The sequence below is a fragment of the Hippichthys cyanospilos genome, chromosome 15 (assembly GCF_059441005.1).
Source record: "Hippichthys cyanospilos isolate Australia breed blue-spotted pipefish chromosome 15, RoL_Hcya_1.0, whole genome shotgun sequence".
NCBI classification, from domain to species: Eukaryota; Metazoa; Chordata; class Actinopteri; order Syngnathiformes; family Syngnathidae; genus Hippichthys; species Hippichthys cyanospilos.
The window spans coordinates 6,466,357-6,489,920 of NC_142383.1; the positions used below are offsets into that span (position 1 = coordinate 6,466,357).

Sequence of the window (23,564 nt, forward strand, 5' to 3'; positions counted from 1 at the left end):
GCATTATGGTAAATGCAGCACCTCCTGCTGTCCGTGGCTAAAACAGACATGGCGACCTCAGGAGGAGTGCCATCCTCCATGTAATACAATTTCATGATAACTAGAACTACCAGTACACGTAAAACATAATGTTGGTCGTTGAAACACATTTATTTGCAAGTTTTTGAAATTTATAGTAATTCAATTTATTCATTTTCAATGAAAAACGATCTAAATCTTACCCAGTGTCACTTTAAGTGCTTTCAGTGCTTTTGATGCTTTCAGTGAGAATCTACAATGAAAATTGTCAAGAAAATAACAAAAATGCATTCGATGGTATGTCCAAACCTTTGGCTTGTACTGTGTATATGTATCTATATGTTTCTGGAAATAGACCCGTTTGAACATGAATTTAATGTCTCACCTTTAGTATGTTTTGTATACATTTTAGTGAAAATTGCATGTTGGAATTGACATACTTTTCTTTAACTCTGTGATTGTTTTTTTTGGGGGAAACCTTATGTATCAAGAATGCTAGTGATATCGGTATATCGGTATATCAGTGACTACTCAAGATTTAGATATTGGTAGAGATCAGTAAAAAAAGTGGTGTTAAACATCCTTACTTTGCTCTGAATCGACTATTGAAAAGCTCAAAAGGTTTCAAACTCAAAATTCAAGAGAGGGAAATAAATGCATGACAGCTGCCGCGACCATCTTTGAGATTGAGTCATCCGAGAGAGAAACAGAGGAAATGTAGAAAGTAAATGTAAGAGCAGGCCAAACAATGGTTCCACACACCGAAAGATGACCCCCGAGCCCTGATCCGACTGACAAAGCTGTTCAAGTAAAAACAAGGGATATGGTGGAAAAGATGCTGCTCTAGCTAGCTGTGGAGCTCCAGTCGTCATCCTTTGGTACATGAAAGCACAGTTGATTGGAGTTTAATCAGTGGCTTTCTGATTAAAGATCAAATTGTCATCACACCCATGCAGAAATGGAAAGATCACCCTCCATCACTGATAATTGAAATTCACTTGAAGAGCGTCTGCGTAGAAGCGGTTTGATTGTGACACAAAATGTGTCATAAAAAAACCCCAAAGTGTGGCATGAATTTCACTTATCAAATGAGGGCGTGTCATTTTTAGTCATACTATCGGGTTCGAGGACAAGCTCTCGTTAGCATGCACACGACAGGTCTGGGTCTAAATGGGAGGCGAACACTTACTTTCGAGCTCTATTGCATTGAGTGGACAACAAACAGGAAAAAAAGGAAACATGAAGTAGACAAATGAATTATTGCAACATCATAAAGACATATATTCAGATGGCAAAATAATTGCTTTCTCTTGAGTCTGGCTGCTGCGCAAACCTCATCTCGTCCGTCTTGACTTATTGCTTCGGCAACCACGCCGTTATCTCTCCGCAGTCTCACTTGTTTGCTGCTGCGCTCGCTCTCTTCACTGCGTCCAATCCCCCTCTTACGCTAAGCCGCCACACACGCACGCAAGCACACGCAAACACACATTGAAGCAACGAAAACAACCTTGCTGCTGACGTCAGGACACTTACGCTTGGCCAAACAGACAGACGGCGCCACAAAGCGTTAACGGCCTTACAGCTGTTTGCACCTCGCATCCTTTACTGCCACAAGGGAAGACATCTCACAGCGATGTGAATTGATGTTTCACATTGCCGCACCACACGTCACACAGTGCATTCTCAAAGTATTACAAACTCCTTCAGCATTTTTTTTTTTTTTAATTCCACCGGTGCTCCGACTTACTATTTGATTAGGGTCACACGTGTGTCAGTGCTCTTATACTGATTCAAACCACATTTTATTTTTACATTTTGACAATTTCTGCAAATGTTTTAGCCTGAACATAGTACCAATGTTGATCCACTTTTTTCTCACTTGAGAAGTCACTGGAGAATCTGGGTTTTGTTCAGGAATTTTTCTTTCCTGTTCAAGCTAGATGACCTATAACAGCGGTTCTCAAATGGGGGTACTCCTGGTTGTATGGGAAGGCACTTCAAGGGGTATCTGAGATTTCACAGGAAATCTATATTACCGGTAATGCTTTTTAATTAGATGGCAGGAACAGTACAGATTTGTATATGTTTTCAAATTAAAAGCAAACAAACTGGAACATTGCTAAATTGTGTTGTAGTGACTTATTTTTCAAAACAGTGTATGCCTTTGTTTTGTTACCACTACTAATGTCGCTCCGAAGCCTGCTATCCATCCGAAAATGCTCTGTGGCATAGTTAAAAATATTTCACAATGAGGATAGTATTCCAAAAAAGTTTAGAATCACTGACCTGGTAGCCCATCCATCAATTTAGAATCATTGACCAAGAAAAATTTGCTCTAAGATTGCTTGAAAAAGGTGCCTTGATGCCAAAGCACCTTTGGCAAGGCTTACTACTAATGCAGTCTTTCTAAAATAACGGCAGGGAGGATGCTTTCCCACCCCCGCAGTATAACAATGTGTAATTGCACATCCATTACAGTAGGTAGCAGTGTTCTCTCATTTAGTTTCTGTTTAATTTCAGGCAAATTGATGCACTTGAAATCCTTTCTGTTTCAAACTAAAAAGTTATAAAAATAACATGAAAAGTTATGTTCTTTGGTAGGGTAATCTATATTTCTTATGTTTTCTTTAATGTTAAAAGTCAACTTTAATCATTTTTAGATTTCACAAGGATGTGTTATGCGGAACTGTTCTTATCAATTAAATGACACAAGTATAGCCTATAGCTGCAACAAAGAGTGGGGCGTGTATGTGAACTGTTTCTATTTTCTGGGGGTTTGGATTACAGAATTAAACGAGTAGCATTGATCTAACTAACCTTAGTCAAACAGTTTGACCATCGATAATTCAGATGATTTCATTCCCACTGTTGTGTTTATATAAAAATGATTGGGTATTGTGCAGTACTACATGTCACCAGCAGAGAGCGCAGACCTGAGTTGGTTGAGTTAGGCGTTTGGGTTGGGACGGTTGATGTTTAATTTTCGATGTTCAATAAAGTGTTAAAGAGAACAACAAGCGCGAGGTCACAAGACGACTCATCATAAAAGTCCCCAAGGAAACGGTGTAGAAAAAAATTGAAGATGGTCAAACTTTTTTGGATGTGAGTCAATCATTTAGCGGGCGGAGTCAAATGTTTTTCTCCACCCACATGCTAAGCCACACCCCCAAACTGTGCTCCGCAGGCCTTACTTGATTTAGATGTGATCCCAGTGGTTGTGTGATTTCAATGACTTTCAGCCATCAAATTATCAAATGTATGAGCCACAGGTCATTATGCAGGAACGCCCACCTCGGAGAATAACAATAAGCGGCTACAGAAAATGGATGGATGGATGGACCTGCCAAATCACAAAACAGGTGCAGCAAGGATTGCACCTGCACAAATAACATTATACGCCAACATTTCCGCTATGAATAGAGCCCAGGATCTTATGTGATTCTGACTCCAGCATTCACATCATACGCCAGGCAATAGATTAGAGATTTGTCATTGCCCTTGTAACATTAAAAGATACACACTCAGAAATGACAAAAACTATAAAGAAATGCTAACGTTAGCTGATCCTGTCACTGCGGCATTACAGTCCACCATCTCCACTTTGCTGCAGCAGTCCGTTTTCATACTTCTCTCAGTCTGCTCTGCATAACAACAGACACACGCCGAGAAGTAAATACACAATCTGCTCCCCCTTGTCTATTGTTTGTTAGTGAGTCTCATTCTGACCGATGCGTTCAATGCGGCATGGTTATTGCAATTTCCTGCAGTAGAGCTGAGCTAGTGGAAAAGTGGCTGAATGCTTGTGACAATGTGACATTTGGTTTAAACTCCTGGGCGTAGATTTACAAAGGTGAGAACATTTTATTTTTTTAAATCCTTTTACTGTCATCATACATAAGTAAACACAACTAAAAAGGTACGCTTGTAGAAAACTACAATGCATTTCACAATGCGTTCACTATGTGCTTACATTGCAGTAAAGTATATGTCTATAAGTGGGGACTATAAGTCAGGGTTTTGTTAGCCTGATGGTGGGCTGGGAAAAAAGTCGACCAAGTTGGGTCGCTCAAACATTTTCTGCACTGACTTTTCTTGCAAATGTACGCAGTGTTGCGATGGCAACAAACCAGAGTGACAAAAATAAAGTTCAAGTAAAATAAAGGTTCAATTATTGTAAACTGCCACTGCAGTTTTTCAGAGAACAAAAAACATGTATGCAAAACTTGATACACGGCTCCATTCCTTGTCTTGGTGCATCACTGAGTGTGTGACAGGAAGATGTGCTTTGTGTGCTTAAAAACACTGATTTAGCAGTTCCTGGACTTTCATCGAAATCGATATTGGCATATCGAGCCTCCCAAAATAAAGGAGAGAACTTCCCCCAAACCACAAAGAATGAGTTATTATTGAATATAACCTGTCACTTCAAAAAGTCTATGGTGGCTCGGTTGTAGCTGTTAGAATTTCAACCAGTAGGGGGCGAACAAACACAAAACATGCACAGTCCGTAAAGAAGAAGAACACAAAGCTATTGACCTCATAGTAGCTCATAGGCAGCTCCACTCAAATGTTTCCTGATGAATATTTTTGAAGCATCGTCTGTCAGTGATTTTTAAGGACACTATTACATGTATAATGTACATATAAGATTATGCTTGTGTGATCTAAATGTGAGTTTGTATTTTATTACCTTAAATTGCTGACATGCTATTGCTAATTGCTGTTAGCATTGGCAAATTTTGTTGGTGTCTAAAAATTTATATGCATAGAAGATCATCAAAAATGAGTATAGTTATATTCTCTCACTTCAACTCACTTTCAACCTTTTTAGATTATTTAAAAAAAATCACATTTGCGGTGGTTTGGGAAGTGCTAACTTATTTATTCAATGTAATAATCAACGAGATAGTGGATTTTGAAAAGATCTGTTTGTGAAAGCCCTACTCCATTTTTGATAACTGATAGCGGCGATAATAAAAGGTGGATGAAGTTGGACTGAAGGACCAGGTAACAAACACAATCATGTCTTTTAAATGTCCATTAAAGTTGTTCAACATAAACATGATCTTTTCATATTAATTACCCCAAATTGATACCTGACTTTCAAATGACAGCAAGCTATGAGGAAAAAATGTCAGAACTTCATTCAGACTGAAGGAGAGTGTTTTTCCCTGTGTTGAGAACACGATCCAAATAAAACAGTGACCTGTTGACAGAAAATCTCTACAGTGGATGGATGATTATGAACTTAATAGAATATAATAGGATTACCATTGAAGTATGTCTGAATACAATCCGAATGCACTGTCCAGGGCAGCACAGTCATTTCTAACTCTCTACTTTCATCTGCTCGCTGATGGCCATATCCTGTCCTACATTCATCTTGTTACAAGCATTACACTCAGTTCAGCCAATACTTGAGGCGCCCTCTGAGATAACACATACACACCAGATAGTGTATGTAACAAGCAATATCTCCAGGATGCTGAGTGCTATGCTACCATACAGATCAGGCCATGCCTCTTTCCTACCTAATCTGCATGCTTTACAAATTAGCTAACGCCAAGTGATCTCCCTCAATTAGGAGAGCGCGAGGTCTGTGTGTCATCATTACATCATTGCTTAAAATAACAAGGTGACCATAAAAAAGCCTTGCTAAACAGTGCTAACTGGATGTGGGTTGCAGCAGCAGCATTTTGTGTATTAACCAGCCTAAAAGGAGAAATCAAGTCAAAAAGTGACATGGTGTTGATATGCTCTTTGCACCCACATTCGTCTAAACAGAGCATTCTGATAAATTGTATTTGTGAAATATAAATTAAGGAGCAATAGTCACCTATTTTTATCAGTCTTTGGGCATGGCCATTTTGCCATTTGTTGTCGACTGACATCATAGAGCCCTCAGCTTGTCACGCAACCCAAACTCTAAAAGCAATTGTGTTAACAATAACCCAATAAAGGTTAAAAAAAAAAAGGATCGACCCAAGATTTGAGTTCATATTTCTAGATTGTTTAAAAAAAAAAAAAAATCCAAATTTTTCGGGTTGTCTTGGACAAAATGTCTAATTTTTAGGTTTGTTTTGTGTATCTAGAAAGTCGGGTCAAAATGACCAAAACATTGGGTTGGTCCTTTTTTTTTTTTTTTAACTTATATTGGTTATTTTTAACTCAAATGTTTTTAGACTTTGCGATGTGTGACAAGCATCGTATTGTAAATTGAATGTGCAATATAATGCAAATGCAATAACTCAGGGTTCTCCTGTTTTCTGCACTCTAAAATCACTTGCGTTAAAATAACCTAATTATCGGTCAAAAAAATTGGACCGACCCAATATTGGACCAATCCAATATTTAATCCAAAGGTGATTTTTGCCCCTTAAGAGATAGCTCACAAAAACAATATTATTCAGAATTCTGGTATCAAGACTGGTGGGGATGCATGGATAAAGAAAATTCTGACTTGACTTCCCCTTTGAAAACACAAACAGGTACGTCAAATGAAAGTCACACACAATGGCCCATTTACAGACATCAAACTACTGGGAGCGACCAAACGTACAAACAGCAGCACATAGTACGGTTTTAAAACTAAATAAGAGCACATTCGGTCACCTTTAGTTGAACAAAGCACTGAGCTGATTGCCGCTGAAAGAAGCCTGTGTGTCAATGGAGAAAAAACACCAGCAAGGTGAGGCTACGATCAATACTTTAGTGGAGTCACAGCGCACTTTGGCTGTCCTCGGAGGCTCGCGCTGAAAGAGCAGCTGCCAGGTAAGAGTGTGAATGAGCCCGTTAGGAAAAGCATAAAAACGAAATGCTCAGGTCAGCCTGGCGCCGGACCCCACGCATCCAGAGTGACAGTAACGCATGAATCAATACTTGACAGCAAACGGAGTCATGATAATGTTTCATTTCCACAGCAACACATACACACATACATATCTGGTTCCAAGAAAAAAAGGCTTTCTAACTGCATTTATGCTGACTAGTCCAATGCTGCTCTTAATATAAATGGATTACAAGAGCCTCTAAGTATTACGTGGCGGCGAGAGTGATTTACATACATTTATGGACTTTGCATATTCTAATGCCTCCTGCAAAGCAGGGACCACGCAAAGCCAGATCAACTCCTTAGCTGTGAAATGAAAGTGAAGTCAAGGAGGGGAAGAGAAAAAACTTTCAATCAATGTAAGAGCTCATTTAGTGTGCTACAGGTGTCAAACAATTCAGGATTCAGGTTCGACTGAGGTGAAAAGTGTGAGCAAGAAGCATGGCACCTACTGATGAATGGCTTGAAGAAATTTCCTCTGGTGCTTCCTGACTCTGGCATGGTCCATCTTCCTCACCAGTTTGGTGTTCTTGTAGATGAGCCACGTCTCCCTGAGAACATTCGCAGCTGTATTTTTCACCTGAAGGGCCGAGCAGAACAAGATTAATAGTGATCCTATACAAGCGATGGGGCCGACAGTCGCGGGCACGGAGGGACGACTTACTCTTTTGGTGAGCTGAGTGTCCATCATAAAATTGTGAACATGCTTTTCAGCTTTGGTTAACTCCAACTTCTTTGCCACCACAGCCACCACCAAGGCTGTGCAGCCTGCACCCTGGAAAACAGGCAGTAAAGTGCTACTTTACATGCAACTCATTTCTAATTCAATAACTAACAATGTAATGACCGCCGCGTACACCCCTGGGCATTTTTGGGACCGTTTCACACAGTTTAATAGGTATGTGGAGAAAAGCTGGAGTGTAGCTGGAGTGAAGATTGAGCATGGTGGTGAAACATTTTGGGGATTCAAGCGGTAGGGGTAGTAGAATTCAGCACATGTTGTAGTGGCAGCACAGGGATGTAAGAGATGTAAAAGAAGTACTGTAATACTAAAAGTCGCGGGCCTAGTAGATTTCGTAGTAATAGTTGCTGTAGTACTTGATGAGGTAATTGAAGGAAATATAGTAGCAGATGTAGCGGTGAACTAAGTAGCAGTTGCAGAAATAATGCATTAGTAGTATACAGTAGTATATATTGATAGACAGTAGATGGAGTACATTTACTGCAGCTGTAAACTAGTAGAACCAGTAGACTGATGTAGACGTAGAAGTAGTACATGTAAATATAGTTGGAGTATATGTGGTAGTAGATGTACAGTATATGCAGTAATCCAGAAGTAGTAGATGTATAGCAGTGAGAGCAAAAAATCTATTGGCTCATTTCCCACATTATGCCACTGTATTCAAATTCCAAAAAGTTGTTGGACAGAGTAGAAAGTTTCTTTCTCAATTCCCTTGTGATAAAATACCACAAGTAAACAACTATAAATGCAATGTATGGCATGAGATCAAATACATTATATTGATCAAAGCATAATAGGTGATTAAATCAATCAAAGTTTGGGCCAGACCGCTGAATTTACATTCTGAGTTCTAACATTTGTGTGCGAAGTTAGGGGAAGGCACTTTTCTGTTCCCCAGTGCCCGAAGAAAGATCCATTAAAGCATGCTTGGACGGGCTCGATTTGGAAGAACTTAAATCACCAACACCTTTGGAGTGAACTCGAACAGAGATTGCGAGCCAGTACCTCGCTCCGACCTCACAAATGTTGTTCTGAATGGATGGACAACATTTCATACAATCTTGTTGAAGTGTGGAAAGGAGCGAAAAGCAATTTCATACTTTCTTCGATTCTCACTTCCGGTCAATGTAATTTCCAGCTGTCTCTTTATTGCAGGGGAGGCCAAGGGTGGTCCTTGAGAGCCACAATCCAACCTGTTTTCAATGTTTCCCCTCAACTAAGACATCTGATTTAAATCAGGTTTGTTATCAGGCTTCTACAAACCTTGCTGATGACCTGATCATTTAAATATCGTGTGTCTGTTGAGGGGGAAAAAAAATGGCTAGATTGTGGCCTTCGAGGACCGGACTTGGCCCCCCTGCTTTAATGTTTAAGTCAGCACTATGTTCTCACCATAATGCCAGTCAGGAGGCAGACTCCTTTCCCACAGTACGTATTTGGGACCATGTCTCCATATCCGATTGTGAGAAAGGTGATGGAGATCAACCACATGGCTCCAAGAAAGTTGCTGTTGGTGTCCTGGTGGTCGTGGTACCTGCAATAAATAACGGACATGCTGAGCAGCTTTCTTTTTCAGACTAGGACATTACATGACAGCATTACTCTTTAAAATGTTTAAAATGTTTTTTTACATTTTTTTCAAACAAAGAGAATTGGAAAATGTAACAATTTATTGCTAAATTGTGTTAAAGTGACTCCCAAAATGTTGAATGTCTCCATTTCATTTATTTTTAGATGAAAACACATAGTCATTAGTGAGACAGCTTTACTGCAGACAAGCTAAAAAATAAAACACGTTATGTTACACTGTTTTCTGGAGTCGCTGAAAAAAAATGCATCTAGAGATGCCACAACAAATGTAGTTCCTAAGTTTAATAGATCAGACACAGAAGGCACAGCACTCATAGCTCATATTTACACTTGCATTGTTGTGGGTGGCGCTTTGTTATGTTTTGGTTAAAATTGGGGTATTATGTTCTGGGTCTTTGTTGGGTTTTGAATTTGCCTTTTCACATTCTGGGTTGCTTGGTATTTTGTTTATGTTTTTAGTTCATGTCTTTGTTCCCCTTGTTTTAGTTGTCCCATCAGTGTGATTTCATCCACCCGCCCTCATTAACCTGCTTCCTTTGTGTCTGCCAATCAATTCCCTGCTCCTATTGTGTCATGCCCAGGTGTTCCTTGTCTGTCAGTTTTGAGCTTATTTAGTTTCCTGTTTCCTTTCAGTTCTTGTCGGCTCATTGTAGCAGTTAGTGTCATTGTTAGTGTTGATGTTGCTGTCACTTTCTCGTGTTTGTGTGTAATTTTCCTGTGTTTTCTTGAGTTTTGGGTCATGTCTTTAGTCATAAGTTTCTTTCTGAGAATGTGTTACTTTGTATACAGTCTTCATCCTTGTTATTTTTTTTGTCATCTTCATATTACATTTATTTTCGAGTGCAAACAGCCTCCCTGCTTGCCTGCGTTTGGGTTCACATCCTCACACCTCTCCCCACCATGCTTGAACATGACAACACTTATGGACAATTTTGAGTACTCACGATACCTGAGAAGGATGTGGCGGATATGCTAATCACGCGTACACTGTGTAGCCTCACTACGTTTCCACATCTTTTAAAGAACAAATCACTTGACCCTTCAGATTCAAATGCACTTTGTTTGTAGATGCTAATTGAGTTCTTGGATGCATGGAGACAATCTATTTTTGTGCCTTATCTATGTTTGATGCTGAGCGGTGCAGCATAGCGTGAGGGGATAAAAAAGAAAAAAAAGAAAAACAACACAGATCCGAGCACCTCTCGCAAGCTCTGACGGTCCACGCCGCGATGATCCACAGCGAGATGGTGAAGACCAGCAGCACCGTCCCGGGACAGATGGTCATGAGGGTTTTCATGACGAAGCGCGTGTTGAAGTTGATCTTGTTGAGCGCCCCGATGCTGCGCGACGAGGCGTCCGTGAAAAGCTTGCTGTGCAGCAGCATGACGCGGGCGATGAGATACAGCCGCAGGAACATGGGGATGGACAGGATGATGTCCACGTCGGCGTCCGTCTGGGATGGCACGTAGGAGTAGGCCAGACGGGCGTTCCAGGTGAAGGTGTAGTTTCCCGGAATGGGGTGGATGGCGCACACCAGGATTTCCAGGCAGATGAAAAAGATGCGCTCGTACGTCATGGCTATCCTCCAGTCGTCGGCCGCGTTGTCCACCATAAATAACTGCCGGCACAACAGCCAACATTTTCATCATTGTGACACACCAGGTAACAGGAAATCATTAAAGCCTCTAAACAATATGTCACTAATGGCCACAGGTCATTAAAGTACATTTCTCACCCCGCATTACTCACTCTAATTTCTGATTAGGGCCAAGACAATGCACAGGAGAGTATGCACAACATCCCGCCCCGTATCCAGTACAAACGGCGTTTCAGGTCACAACCCAAATTGGAAATTTCCTCCCCAGAAGTCTAACTTAGACAAATAAATTACACATTGATCTAACATCGACGTGCGCGTACAAATTAATGGAAAAGAACACTAATGTATTACAACAAATGTGAATCAAAAAGCCCTTCGCCAAGAAATCGTGTGCCTGCTTGATGATCAATAAAACAGCTTACAGCTTTTCACTCTTGACAATCTGCAACCTAATAAAAATGCAAGCCAACGGTCAGGAAAGCCAGCAATAATGGAAATCTAAGATGTATGGGAAAAAACACCTTTGGCATAGATTCACTAGTAACAGAATGGGGATTTTTTTAACAATACAGTATGCATCTATTGTTGTTATTATTCTGGCGTGTGTACAGAGACAGACTCGGATACTTCACTGTTAACTTGAATTAATTCATTATAAGAATTTCCCATTTTGTGTTTCCTCATCAAGCCATAGGCAAATGTAGCGGCCGAGGCAAGATTTTATTTGAGGGGTTTGGGGAGAAGTGAACATTTTAACATTGCATTTAATAGGATGTTTACATGTTCACAATTTATTATATGAAATGAAACATTTTCTTCATTCCAAACAAATGTTGGTGACTTTAGCGACATCTTATCAAAAGGAGCAACAACTTCATGTCACTATTTCTATTCTACTATATTCCCCCCCCCCAACCCACACATGTACTTATATTGAATGGGCATTGCTTTAAATTTTTATCTAGCTGCTTTATGTTCTAGGTTATTTAAGATCACATTTTATTTGAATGTTACTGTTGTTTAAAAGTTCATCAAGAAGTTTCATTCTTTACATTAATCACTGCGCAAAGAGTTACATTAAGTGCATCTGCCTTAACTAGGGGATTCTGCAAAAATAACTCCAGAATGCTTTCATAAATAAGTATAATTAGTTACAGAAAATACACACATTTTAAAACTATTGTTTTAATTTTTAAAAATTACCCTGTAAACAAAACTGACTCCCCTGCTTATGTTCACATTTGCATGCTAAATTGTTAATTTTCTGTCTGTCTGCTCAATCAAACGAAAACTTTGAAAACTGCAACATTTTTTGGGCATTATTACAAAAAAAAACTGGAAACTCGTTTTGTCGACTCTCGAGTGACGTCTTGTGGGATTTTTGTCTCGTCCTCATCCTTAGTGCTTTTCAATAGGACATGTAATAAAAATCATCAATAATTTCAACTTAATTTTCTCACTAATGGAATCATTTCATTTTCATATACTATTTAAAATACAACTACTAGAATATTAAATTTACAAACGCACAGCTAGTAACTCAGACATTCGAAGGTTAATTCAGTGCAGATGACTTACAGTGCATGAGCTGGTGCTTTACTAGGGCAGGAAAGTTGATGTTCAAATTAATTCACCTTCCTCCACTTTATTTGAATGTCGATATTCATTTTGAATTTCAACTATTCTGTCCTTTTGACTTAATACTTAGATGTTAATACCATAGAAACAATATGAAAAAATATAATTACTATATATTGAAGATGAATTTCCACCCGTATTTTGGCACCCTTATGATTAGCCTATATTGCTTAATGGATGAAACGGTCGTGGTCTTCAAAAGGGAAAGTTTAAATTTAAGACAGATGACTAGCTACCTACAATGCCACTTCAAAGTGCTTGATTAAAGGATGGCTGTAAAGTTGGTTCTTTGCTGGTGCATAATGTTACATCCAAGAGCTTAGTCAAGTGCTTCTCAATAGCATTTTGAAAAAACCTCCAGGAAAGAGAAAAACTTTCACGCACCCAACTGACCGCGCCGACTATAAATAAGATTATTATCTGTGAAAACTGCATAAGAATACCTATAACTGTATCCTATTTAACATTTGCAAAAGAAGAAGCAATATAAATACCATTTCTACACTTGCTAACTATTTTTTACAGCATTTATACAGCTTACAGGTTAGTTTAAAACAGAAAAAAAAACAGGTGCATCGCAGTGCCTGAAAGGGATTGAGGTAGCCATGCAGCTCGATTCTTTGTCTGGCAAAACCTTTTCAAAATTTTCAGTCCGAGAGTATACTATTGCGATAAAAATGTAATTTATATTTATTTAACATAAAGTGCTATACTGCTCAAATATTGTGACTGAGTTGATGACTTCACTGTATTTCCACATGACTTCGCACATTCAGTCCATCAATCTAAGCCACATTTGCTAATTTTCCTCATATTGAAGCACTTTAGGCAGTGTTATTTGCACTCAAAGGCAGTAAATTGCACTACCAGCAACTGTATTTCTGCACCTGTGCCTTTTATGCACAACCCAACCAAGTGTGATAACTGCTGCAACTACAGTATGTGACACGTCATTCTACAATCAGATCATTTGATTGATGCCAGAGTCAACATAGAAGCGGAATTGAATGTATTAACTCGCTCCCACCTGTTCTGAAAAAAAAAAAAAGCCTACAAATGGAAATTGTGTTGTCTTATTTTTCATACTAATGTGAAAGCATTTTAAGTACTATGAACAGTGGCGTTAGCACTAAAACCTAACAAATGCATGCACATGCGTTCCAACACTACTGGCCCTCTTCGCTTTCTTCCACTTCTGTGATTTCCCTCACCACTTGGACTCTTTGAATAAAACAAGAGCAGAGAAAGGTGCAACATTAGCAGCGTGCAGTCAGCATTTTCAAGCGCACACCAAGTTGCACTGATGCGAACATCTGCTGGCGCCACATTAAGCGCCTGCCTCCGAGTTGGACGGTGCCAGTGACCACCAGTAAAGTCATCTCTCTGGGGACTTGATTGTGGCTGTAATTTAACACCCTTCACCGCTTCCCCGAACGCACACACGCGCACACACATTCCTACGGAGGCCCCTCCTCTCTACTCTTCATCATTTTCTGTGCAATTTACAGCTATCTGCGAAGACAGAGTGTATTCACCCCGAACTAAAGGCAGCGGACCGATCACAGTGCTCTCTTATCTCGTTTACACATTATCTGGTATGCTCCCTGTTGCAGATTAAAGCCCATCAAACGGCATTGGCTTCCACAACATTTGTCAAATAGATTTTCCCTGCTATTCCCATCGGATGTCCCATTAAGGTCTTCCTCTGCCAATGTGTACATGCCGTCAGGACTGGCAGCAGATATTTCACAAAACGTATCTGTCAGCAAAGAGGTGACTCCCGATGCGATTGGCTGTTTTAGCCACGAGAAATAGAAGCGGTTCTTAAGGGATAATAGTATGCATGAGATAAATTGGACGTGGGGAGTTGACTGCATGCACATTACGACTCCTAGTTTTTTGTGGTCAGTGTAAGTCTCGAGTAAAATGAAACCTAACAGTGCACTTGAGCTGAGTTTTCTTTTTCTGGCCTTTTTAGATGGATGGAGCTTTACTGAAACAAATGTTGCATTGAATTTGCTCCATTTTATTCGGTCAAGTGGTTGCACGAAATAAAAGCATCTGAATCTGAAGTAGAGTATACATCTACTTTAAAGATCTATCTGATCCAGATATTGTTATTCTACGCAATAACTTGATGAAATAAAATATAAAAAAAGAAATACAATTCACAAATTCATTTTTTTTCACTGTGGCAAGGGGGGTTTCCCTTTAAATTTAGCACAAATGCTCATGGGACAAACGACTCAATAGAATACATCTACGCTGAACTGCAAGAAGACCTCTCTTGCAGATAATGTTTAATTGGTCACGGTCATGTTTTGAAATCATGTTCAATCGACAGTTTGAAGCAAAAAACAAAACAAAACAAAAAAAAACGACAACAACAAAAACGTTCATATGCAGTTTAACAGACGTAAATCACTCTGTATCTAAAGTCTACTCTAATTTCTGTCACCAAATTATCAGGTGTACTGGGGGCATGCGTAGAAGGCCGGAGCATCATTTGCCAAATTCCTAAACTTGGCAAACTAGACTTGGCCCGACAAGGAAATGTAGACATACCAGTTTTTACTCCAAGCACATGTGCATCTGTCTGAAAAACAGGGTCCTCCATGGCATTGTTTTGCATCCCAGCAAAGGTCATAATTGTGCAATGGTAACCTATTTTTATTTGCAGCATTACATCCACCACAGCAGAAGGAGTAGCCATTTATCTACCTGTGCCATTTTAACAGAACCCAGGAAAGGAGGACAGTGTCATAACTCTGTACTTTCATACTGGGTTTGTGTGACAGGGACACAGCACCCCACAATCAGATGTGTGACATTTCAGTGACAATGTTTAGTGTGATGGAAAAAATATTTGAAATTGGGTGACAACTGAAGTGAGACTTCACACCTCTGCTGTGGTACAGAATTCCCTCACATACTGGTCTTGTCTGGTCCTGTTATGAATATAATACCACTTCCAAAGGTGGGAATGTGACTTACCAATTCACAGAACAGCAACCTCTCAAAATAAAAGGATGGAAAGGTGCTCGGTTTTAAATGGGTATATTTTTAAATGCTTACAGCCAATATGGGGTTGGACACACAAACAATTTGGTTTGCGAATCCAAGGTTAACGAGCATCCATGTGCAGTATTTTGCCCATTTTGGGGTCATTTTCTCTCACATCATTCTGGCAAAGTTTTAGCCAAGGGATGGGTGAAATTTCAGTTCTTCAATGCTTCCCCTTTGATGTGAAATACCTTTGATTTAATGTAAAAGAACTAAAAAAACAAACAAAAATGCACAAGGGTTGTTGTTAGCCGTTATCACCAGCCTATTCTGTATTTAATACACTTTGTTGGATCACTGTATCTTATTCTGCAGTTTCTATACAATATGTGTGAGTGGAGTTGGCTGTTGGACTCCACAACGGCGCATACAAGTCTTTTTCTAAAATTTGCAAGCTTGTGCGTGTCTTCGAAATTGCCAACGTGCACTCTAATCAGCCTTCACAGAGATTTACGCAACTTGGCATAATAGACTAGTGGCAGTCTCCAAAATAAAGCCCATAGTGTTTTGTGACTGAATTTTATAGTGGCTCCAACTTCAAACAATGCCTGTACCATTATGAAAAGTTTTATGACACTGACAGTTGATCCAGAGAAAAAATTATTTCTATTTCTTATATATTTATTATATTGGTCTAAAGAGATTTAAAAACTGATATTGATTGATTAAGATCAGTAATTAATTGATGCAATTATATCATTTGAATCTCACCTAAAATATTTGGAGAAAAACCCTCAATCAGAGATATTTTCCCTATTTTATATACAATGCATTTAGATGCAATGCGTGGCAGATCAAAAGATTAATATACATAAAAAAGTGGCTTCAATCATTTCAACCATTTTCCTTCGTCTGGATTTGAAACTAGTCCCAAGTGCGTCTTGTTTCAACCATCGGAAGGAATGGTGCTCCTTACCTTTATCAATTGCCAAATAATTACAATTTAACATTAAAATAAAATATCATCCATCCTGTCCATCTCTCATTTACACAAACGCAAGTTGTTCTTGAGGTTATTTTGGCAAAAACCTTTGCTATGGCTACCTGCATTCGCATCTTTGTTGCTTTTGTTGACTATTCACTGTTATGTGGTAGGCTAAACTTAGTAAGTAAGATTCAAGATTCAGATTCCAAGTTTCTCTGTACAACAAAATTCTTAATTTGTTGTCCACACAAATGTTAAAAAAAAAAAAAAAATCTAAAAATCCAAGTGGTCGTGACATGTCACCATCCGGATGAAATTTCACCTCCCCATTTATTGTCTTCTATCAACGCTTTCACTTTGATGTCAAATGCCTCAGACGTAAAAATCACGATTGGGCAAAATACCGTACACGAAATCATATGTTAATCGGACTAATTTATTATTTCCTCTATTGAATTCTACACAAACAGCATCCCAGAATACTGTCATTTATTTGACCGGGACATTGCAATTTACCATAGTTCAAAGACAGGTCATGAAACTGCGGTGCCGCACAAAGACTTGATAGCTTTTTGCTAATTTACAACTCCATTAGTTGTGCCAAGCAAGCTTACACAAACAAACTTAAACTGCTTTGAGTTATGCGGCATAGCTTACGTTATAATCACACGTAAAATATGTTGAAAGAGGTCATAACAGCAATCTCGAGTATGCAGATACAGTGATATCCATCAAACGAAACACTCACTGCAACCTCAATGCCGAAACCTTGCCAGCAAGTTTCCATTTAGTCTAAATTGGGATTTCTCATTATGGCGGTGAAAACAGTCCTGGCGGCCTAATGGGATCAGCGACCTAGATTGTAAATTTAGCAGCGAAACATGAAATTAAATTGCTGAATAGTCTTTTCCCCACATTGTGAAAATTGGAAACTCCTTTTCATCATTTTCAACGCAAGGTCAAAAAATGAAGAGAAAATCAATAACATGGCGTAACGCCTCTTTCCTCTCAAGATACGCCGCTGCCTGATTTGCCTCAACACACGTCAAAGGCTGCTTTGTATGATACAACAAGAACATAGCTAGCTACAACTTCCCTGGAGTGGCACCACAAAGGCTGCTCGACTCATCTATAATTATTTAAAAGCCACAATCCGTTTCCCCTAAACACACGAAGACGCGTCAATTAAATTTTCAGTGCCCGTTGTTCATATCAGCGGAGTGACACCGAGCTCTTTTGACAAGCAGACATCTGTCAGAGAAGTGTGTAACCCTAACCTGTCCAGCCAGCGCAGTGAAATGTAGACACACAGACACACAAACGGCAGTCGGCCTCCTCCGTCCCGCCTCCTTACTTATATACTTTACACCAACTAAATGTATTGTTTTCTGCAGGGCTCAAGCTGCGTTTTATTTTACATTTTAAACAACGCACATCCCCGTGTGAAGCGTTTACAGAGCTTGTTACCCCAAAACAATGTAATTAAACATTTAGACCCCGGTTGCATAAGGAGAGCTGACATGGTGGCTGAAAGCAATTAGGGTAATGGTTGACCTGAAATACAATACCCAAGGGCCCTTTACCACAGAGCATCAACTATTCAATGACGGCACAAGAACAGCAGTTATGACACACAGGTGCATGCAAAGCAATAAAGCATCTGGTCGAAGACTAAAACGGGAATTTGTTGTCATCTTCAACCCATCTTGAAAGCTGTTTACTTGTTATAGTCCGCTAATGTAATCAACTGTCATTGAAATACAGTAACAAGATGTGGAGTTCTTCCCTTAATGGCAAAGGGCATAACATTTAAGGAGAAAATCAAAATGGTGTCACAGGCGGCGCTAGTCTGATGCTTTGTGTAATCGATTATAGAATCTAAAATCTGTGTGAAAAGGTTTATTGGGATTTACGATGAATCTATTTTTCCTCAATTTGAAGATGATTTCTTTTTTTGGGGGGTTGAATGGTGGTTATATTACTTTGGCTGGTGCTAAATGTTATGTTGGAAGACAGTTCAACGGCACTAAACTGGTCAATGCACTCAAAATTAGCCAACATATCTTTTCCTTGATCCGGGTGTTGTGTCAGTGTAGTAATATTTGTATCCCCTGCAGCTGTAACTTGAGTCGACAAGCAGCTGTTCTGATTTTAGTTTGTCAAATAAATAATAAAATACTTTCATGTACCCCCTGCAATGTGCTCACAGGCTAGCTCTTGCTTGTTGGTGCGTTGAATGAATATTTCTAATGATGCTCTAGATGTCCTACTGTTTGAGGGGTCATTGAATGCATCTCTGGTCAACTGCGTGAGTGGGTAGACTACATACAGTACTTGCTTTCTTTTGCTGCTCCACATAGCTATTGATTGTTGAATGTGAGCACTTATTTCTTTTGGGGGTTTTTTGTTTTTTTTGCAAAACCTTGTTCAGAAAACTGAAAACGTTTGCGTATATTGGAAAGCAGCGGCTTCTTTTGATCTCTTCTAATTATATGCCACAATTAAGCAGTTAGTAACTTTTCTAACACATCTTGTAAACCACCCAAATAGCATGTTGCCACTTGCAAAATCTCGATCCATTTTCTTAACTGCTTATGCTCACGAGGGTCGCAGGCATGCCCAAACCACTCCCAGATGTCTCTGGACAGAAGGTGGGGTACAACGGTTTCCAGCCAATCGTAAAGACCAAACAAGACGGGATAAGACAAACAATCATTCACACTCACAGATGCACAGGGGGGCAATTTGGAGGGTCCATATACCTACCAGGGAGGTTTTTGGCGGGGAATGTGAGATGACACATGTGGAAGAACATGCACAATTCACACAGGAAGGTCGGAGCTGGAATTGAACCCACAACTCCTGTATGTGAGGCAGACATGCTAACCACTCTTTCACCGTGCCACCCCAGCTTCAATTTTGAGATTTGGATCATTTTTAAATTGTTGATTTTTGAAATGATGAATTAATAGAACTATTTTGATTATTTGCCCAGTCCTGCTATGAAAAATCTAAATTATAACATACTCTATTTTGAGCAACACTTTTTGTTGACTTACTAAATAATTCAATCAATATTTCTTCATAATCTCATTGATTTACCTTTGGTAATAATCTACAATTCTGCAAATGTTAAAAACCTTGATAAACTTTCTACTGGGACTACAAATATTTTATCACGTGTTTTAGTATTTCTTTAGCATGTCCTCCATGTTTGTTGTTCATTTTGCAACATCTAACTTGTATATTCATAAACTTAGAACAATATAGCGTGTTTATAACCTTACATTATTAAATTCTAATGGGACCTTCTGGACAAAAAAAAACTGATCTAGCGTGAGCAAACACTGAGAAATCTCTTATTCATGTTATTGTTTACAGGCTGAAAGAAACTGCACACACCAACAGAATAATTAATGTTTCTTTTTTTGTTTTCAAGAAATAACAGTCATCGAGTGTGTGCAACTGTAACGATGTACTGTAGCTGATGTAAAACTCAATAACTTGAGCAGGAGAGAGCAAAATAATAGTTTTTAAGCGAAAATGAACACAGACTTGATGAACTGCCAACATGAACAGCAAAATGCAGCACATTTGCGTGAAAGCCATATGCCACAGCTTCGTTTATAGATGTTCCAGTGCTGATTAATTTAAAGGACCAGTCAACGTATTTCAAGCAAACCATCTGTCTGCAAATTGCTTACATCGTCATATTTTTATAAGGGAAAACATACAATACGAAAATCAGCATTTTACAGAAATACAGTTGCTGTGAACTGTGGGACAAAGAATGAATCAAGTGCAATTTATTTGAGATACAGCACATACAGGCAGCCTATTAAAAATGAGCAAAGAGTGTATGCTGCCCATGCTTTTTTGTGGACTAACTCTTTTCTCTCACGTGAACCATGTATTATCCTTTTAGCTTGAAGGACGGACAATCATGTTTGACTCTTTGTAACACACAATTGGATCCAATCAACTTCATCCGGCACTTAAGCCGAGGAAGGAGCGGACATGTACTCTCCGCTCACCTGAGACGCACGCTAATCCTGCGCGCTGCACAACACAGCTCTAAGCAGCACATTATTGAAATCCAAAGAGACGATCCACTGGAGGTTTGCAGCGGGAAGGTTTTGGTGTTCGGTTGCCTTCGGGACAGCTCTGCTAGCTTGCGCTGGTTACCGCCTTCACCATGCTCAATATAACTAATGGAGGTCGGCTCAATATTTAATCTGTGTAATGTCGAGTGGGAAACATATATCTTGCCATCCAGAGAAAAAAAAAAATCGCTCAATTTCATTAGCGAACAAAGTTGAGAGGTTCAGCCCAATTAGACATTAATGCAATGCTTTATTTATGATATCAAAGCGAGTCGCTAAGGGGCCACTTTGCTCTGTAAATCTGAAACTGTCGCACGTTCCCCCTTGATTTTCCTTTTTTGCGCCATTCCAAAATCAAGTTTCATGCATGCAAATAAAGCCTTTTTAATCAAGCAAAGTGAGCACCTGAATAAATCTCTCTTCCTTTATTGTGGCGGCCAAGATGCACACCGTAGGTAAACTGAAATGACCCGCATGTTCACATTGCCATGCAGAGCACGGTTTAGAGAACGCCATCAATAAATAATCTTTAGGGTTCTGGTCGGGAGAAAAGAAGTACGTCTGCTCCAAAAGCTCGTATGTTCGGAGAAAACATTGAGGTCAGTAGCCAATGAAGTCACCTGACTCCAGCCCGGAGTCTCACGTACAGTCAAGTGGAAAATTCACTACGAGAGCTTTTAAGACAACTGGATTCACCATTGTCTTATATTTATGGCGTAGAAGTGCTTTTCATACAAATATTTACTTCTGAGTTAGTGCATGTTAGTGTGAGCACATGTGATGTTCTTTTCAGTCAACAGCGAGTGGTAAAATCTGTTTTTAAAGTGATTATGAGATGATTTCATAAAATATCAAATGTGTCACAAGTCATTAAAAATGATCCAAAAATACAAAGCATGAAAAAAAATTCTGTTTCCTATATTTGATAAAATAATCGTTTTCTCAAAATGAGAGCGTGGTGGGTGATAAAATGATGTCACCAAGTGTGACATCATTTACTGGAAAACAATGGTAGAGATAAATGGAAAGTCTGTATTGACTTTGAAATTGACTCAACTATTTTTCGATTGTTTCTGTGAGGATTCTGGGGTTTGAAGAGTGGGAGTAAGAGGAAGTTGTTGGCATGATGTATTTTGGAGCACACAGATTAGTCAGGAGACTGAAAATATTGTGACCAAACAGCCAGGATGTGAGACGAGACCCATCGAGATTATAGGAATGGAGAGCTACGATTGTTAGCTTAGCTTTACTGTTTAAAATTCTGTGCAGTGCTGTAAGTTATACATGATGAGATGACCAACTGGTCCATTTATTCTGCTAGCACAGAAGGCATCTCCAGCAGAGTGGAGATGTATGTCATCGTGCAGTCATACTCATTGTGTGCATGTGGCTCATCTAGCATTAATGGCGGCTAGATTGGCAACTCAGAACCATATGAAAACACAGTCAAGAGCTGGGTAAAATGGTTGTTACATCGACTCCTTTTTAACAGGTGCCCACCTTTCAAAAAAGAAAAAAAAAAATACTTGGACTCAACGTCGACTACAGCGTGTTTACCGCTACCTATCCGAGCTAACGCAGACGCTTCATGTATTTTTACGAGGCTTCACGTCATATTGCACTCGCCAAAAGTGTGGAAGCGCTCGCCTAAGCATGGGCATCCGACCAGGACAGGTCGGCGTGCCCAGCTCTGCTCAATGCATATTTTTGTATTCTGCTAGGTATAACGAACGTTGTATGAAAAACAGGCAACTACTCACTCACAATAACTCATTCATTGCCACTGATGACTATAGATGTCAAAGATCCATTTTGCTGGGCTAGCGGTAACGAGTTAATCATTCTTGTCACGATACAATCGTTGGCAGTTATTGAACTAAAAAGGAATTACTTGCAGTAAATAAGTGACTTAACCTGAGATTTCGTCAAAGAACTTTTAACTCATTCACTGCTAATGACGGCTATGGACGTCAAAAATTAACTTTTATTGGGATGGCAATGAATAGGTATTCTTGTGACGCACTGATCCACACCAGCATGAAATTCATTTGCTTTAGGGCAAAGAGCTTTGTGATGCCTTGCTATGTACCGTAAGTGTCTTTTTTGCTGTGGTTAACTCTGGCTGCAGTCACGGGTGGGTGCTTTGCATTTATGTGGTAGGCTAAACTTGTGTTTCTTCTGTGGTAAATAAGCTGCTTCCTATAAAGAATGCATACTGTATCACTCTACCTTTACCTTGGGGTGTTCTTTAAAGATAAATTGACCATTCATTGGACCGAGAACGCTCATGTGCTCATTCATTTTCACGTCTTCTTTTTGCTTCTGAACTTGCCGTCAAACCCACAACAGGAGACTATAGACTAAAGTTATGCCAAACACAATGACAATGACAGCCTGTCACCGTCTACTTCAGGGTGTGATTGACCTTTGCTTTCCAACTGAGACCAATTTAAAGTGAGATTGAAAAAAAAAAATCCCTTTACTATGAATAATTAATTGATCTCGCTAAATATGCCAATGACACTTCCTCATAATACTTTTAGCTTTTAATATTACTCACAATATGATTGGCAATGTTTACCTCACATAAGGACTTTAAAGGTGGTCATGGTACTTGAAACGTAATGAGTATCAAGTTAGTTAAAAAAAAACAAATGTTTTTACTCTGACGGTGGTTAAATAAGTAAGTATCCCTTTAAGAAACACAGCAGAACTATTATCACAAAGCGTTACAACATCAGCTTGAACATAAATGGCCCTCAGATGAGAGCATTAAGGGGAAAAAATGAACATGTCAAGTTTCGTCCCTCGAGGGGAAGAAGGTGAACCCGCTGACCATCTCAAAGCAGAATGAACGCTGACAATGACAAATCAAAGTCGGGGGAGACACGACACACTCTCCATCGGTACGCTAAGTCGCTGCCTGCCAACACAGCAACCGCAGCTAAAGTAAAAAGTCTAAAAATTCCTTTGGCGGATGGCCACGTGTCAACAAGAGGCATCAAGGCAACTTGATCATCTGCTAACACTTCAAGGAGGACTAAAAATAGGCTTAT

The 23,564-nt window shown here is 39.4% G+C and overlaps 1 protein-coding gene across 2 annotated transcripts in view; it reads right to left on the reverse strand.

Annotated features, from left to right (window-relative positions):
- kcnn2 (potassium calcium-activated channel subfamily N member 2) overlaps nt 1-23,564 on the reverse strand; it is a 43,539-nt gene that overhangs the window by 14,119 nt on the left and 5,856 nt on the right. The window contains exons 3-7 of one of the 2 annotated variants that reach the window (XM_088435862.1): nt 10,379-10,797; nt 8,982-9,123; nt 7,512-7,622; nt 7,300-7,427; nt 1,208-1,216 (exon numbers count right to left, since the gene is read on the reverse strand). In XM_088435862.1, the coding sequence (XP_088291988.1) occupies nt 1,208-1,216; nt 7,300-7,427; nt 7,512-7,622; nt 8,982-9,123; nt 10,379-10,797 (809 nt within the window). The remainder of the gene's footprint in view (nt 1-1,207; nt 1,217-7,299; nt 7,428-7,511; nt 7,623-8,981; nt 9,124-10,378; nt 10,798-23,564) is intronic. The other variant, XM_088435861.1, reaches the window with a different exon arrangement.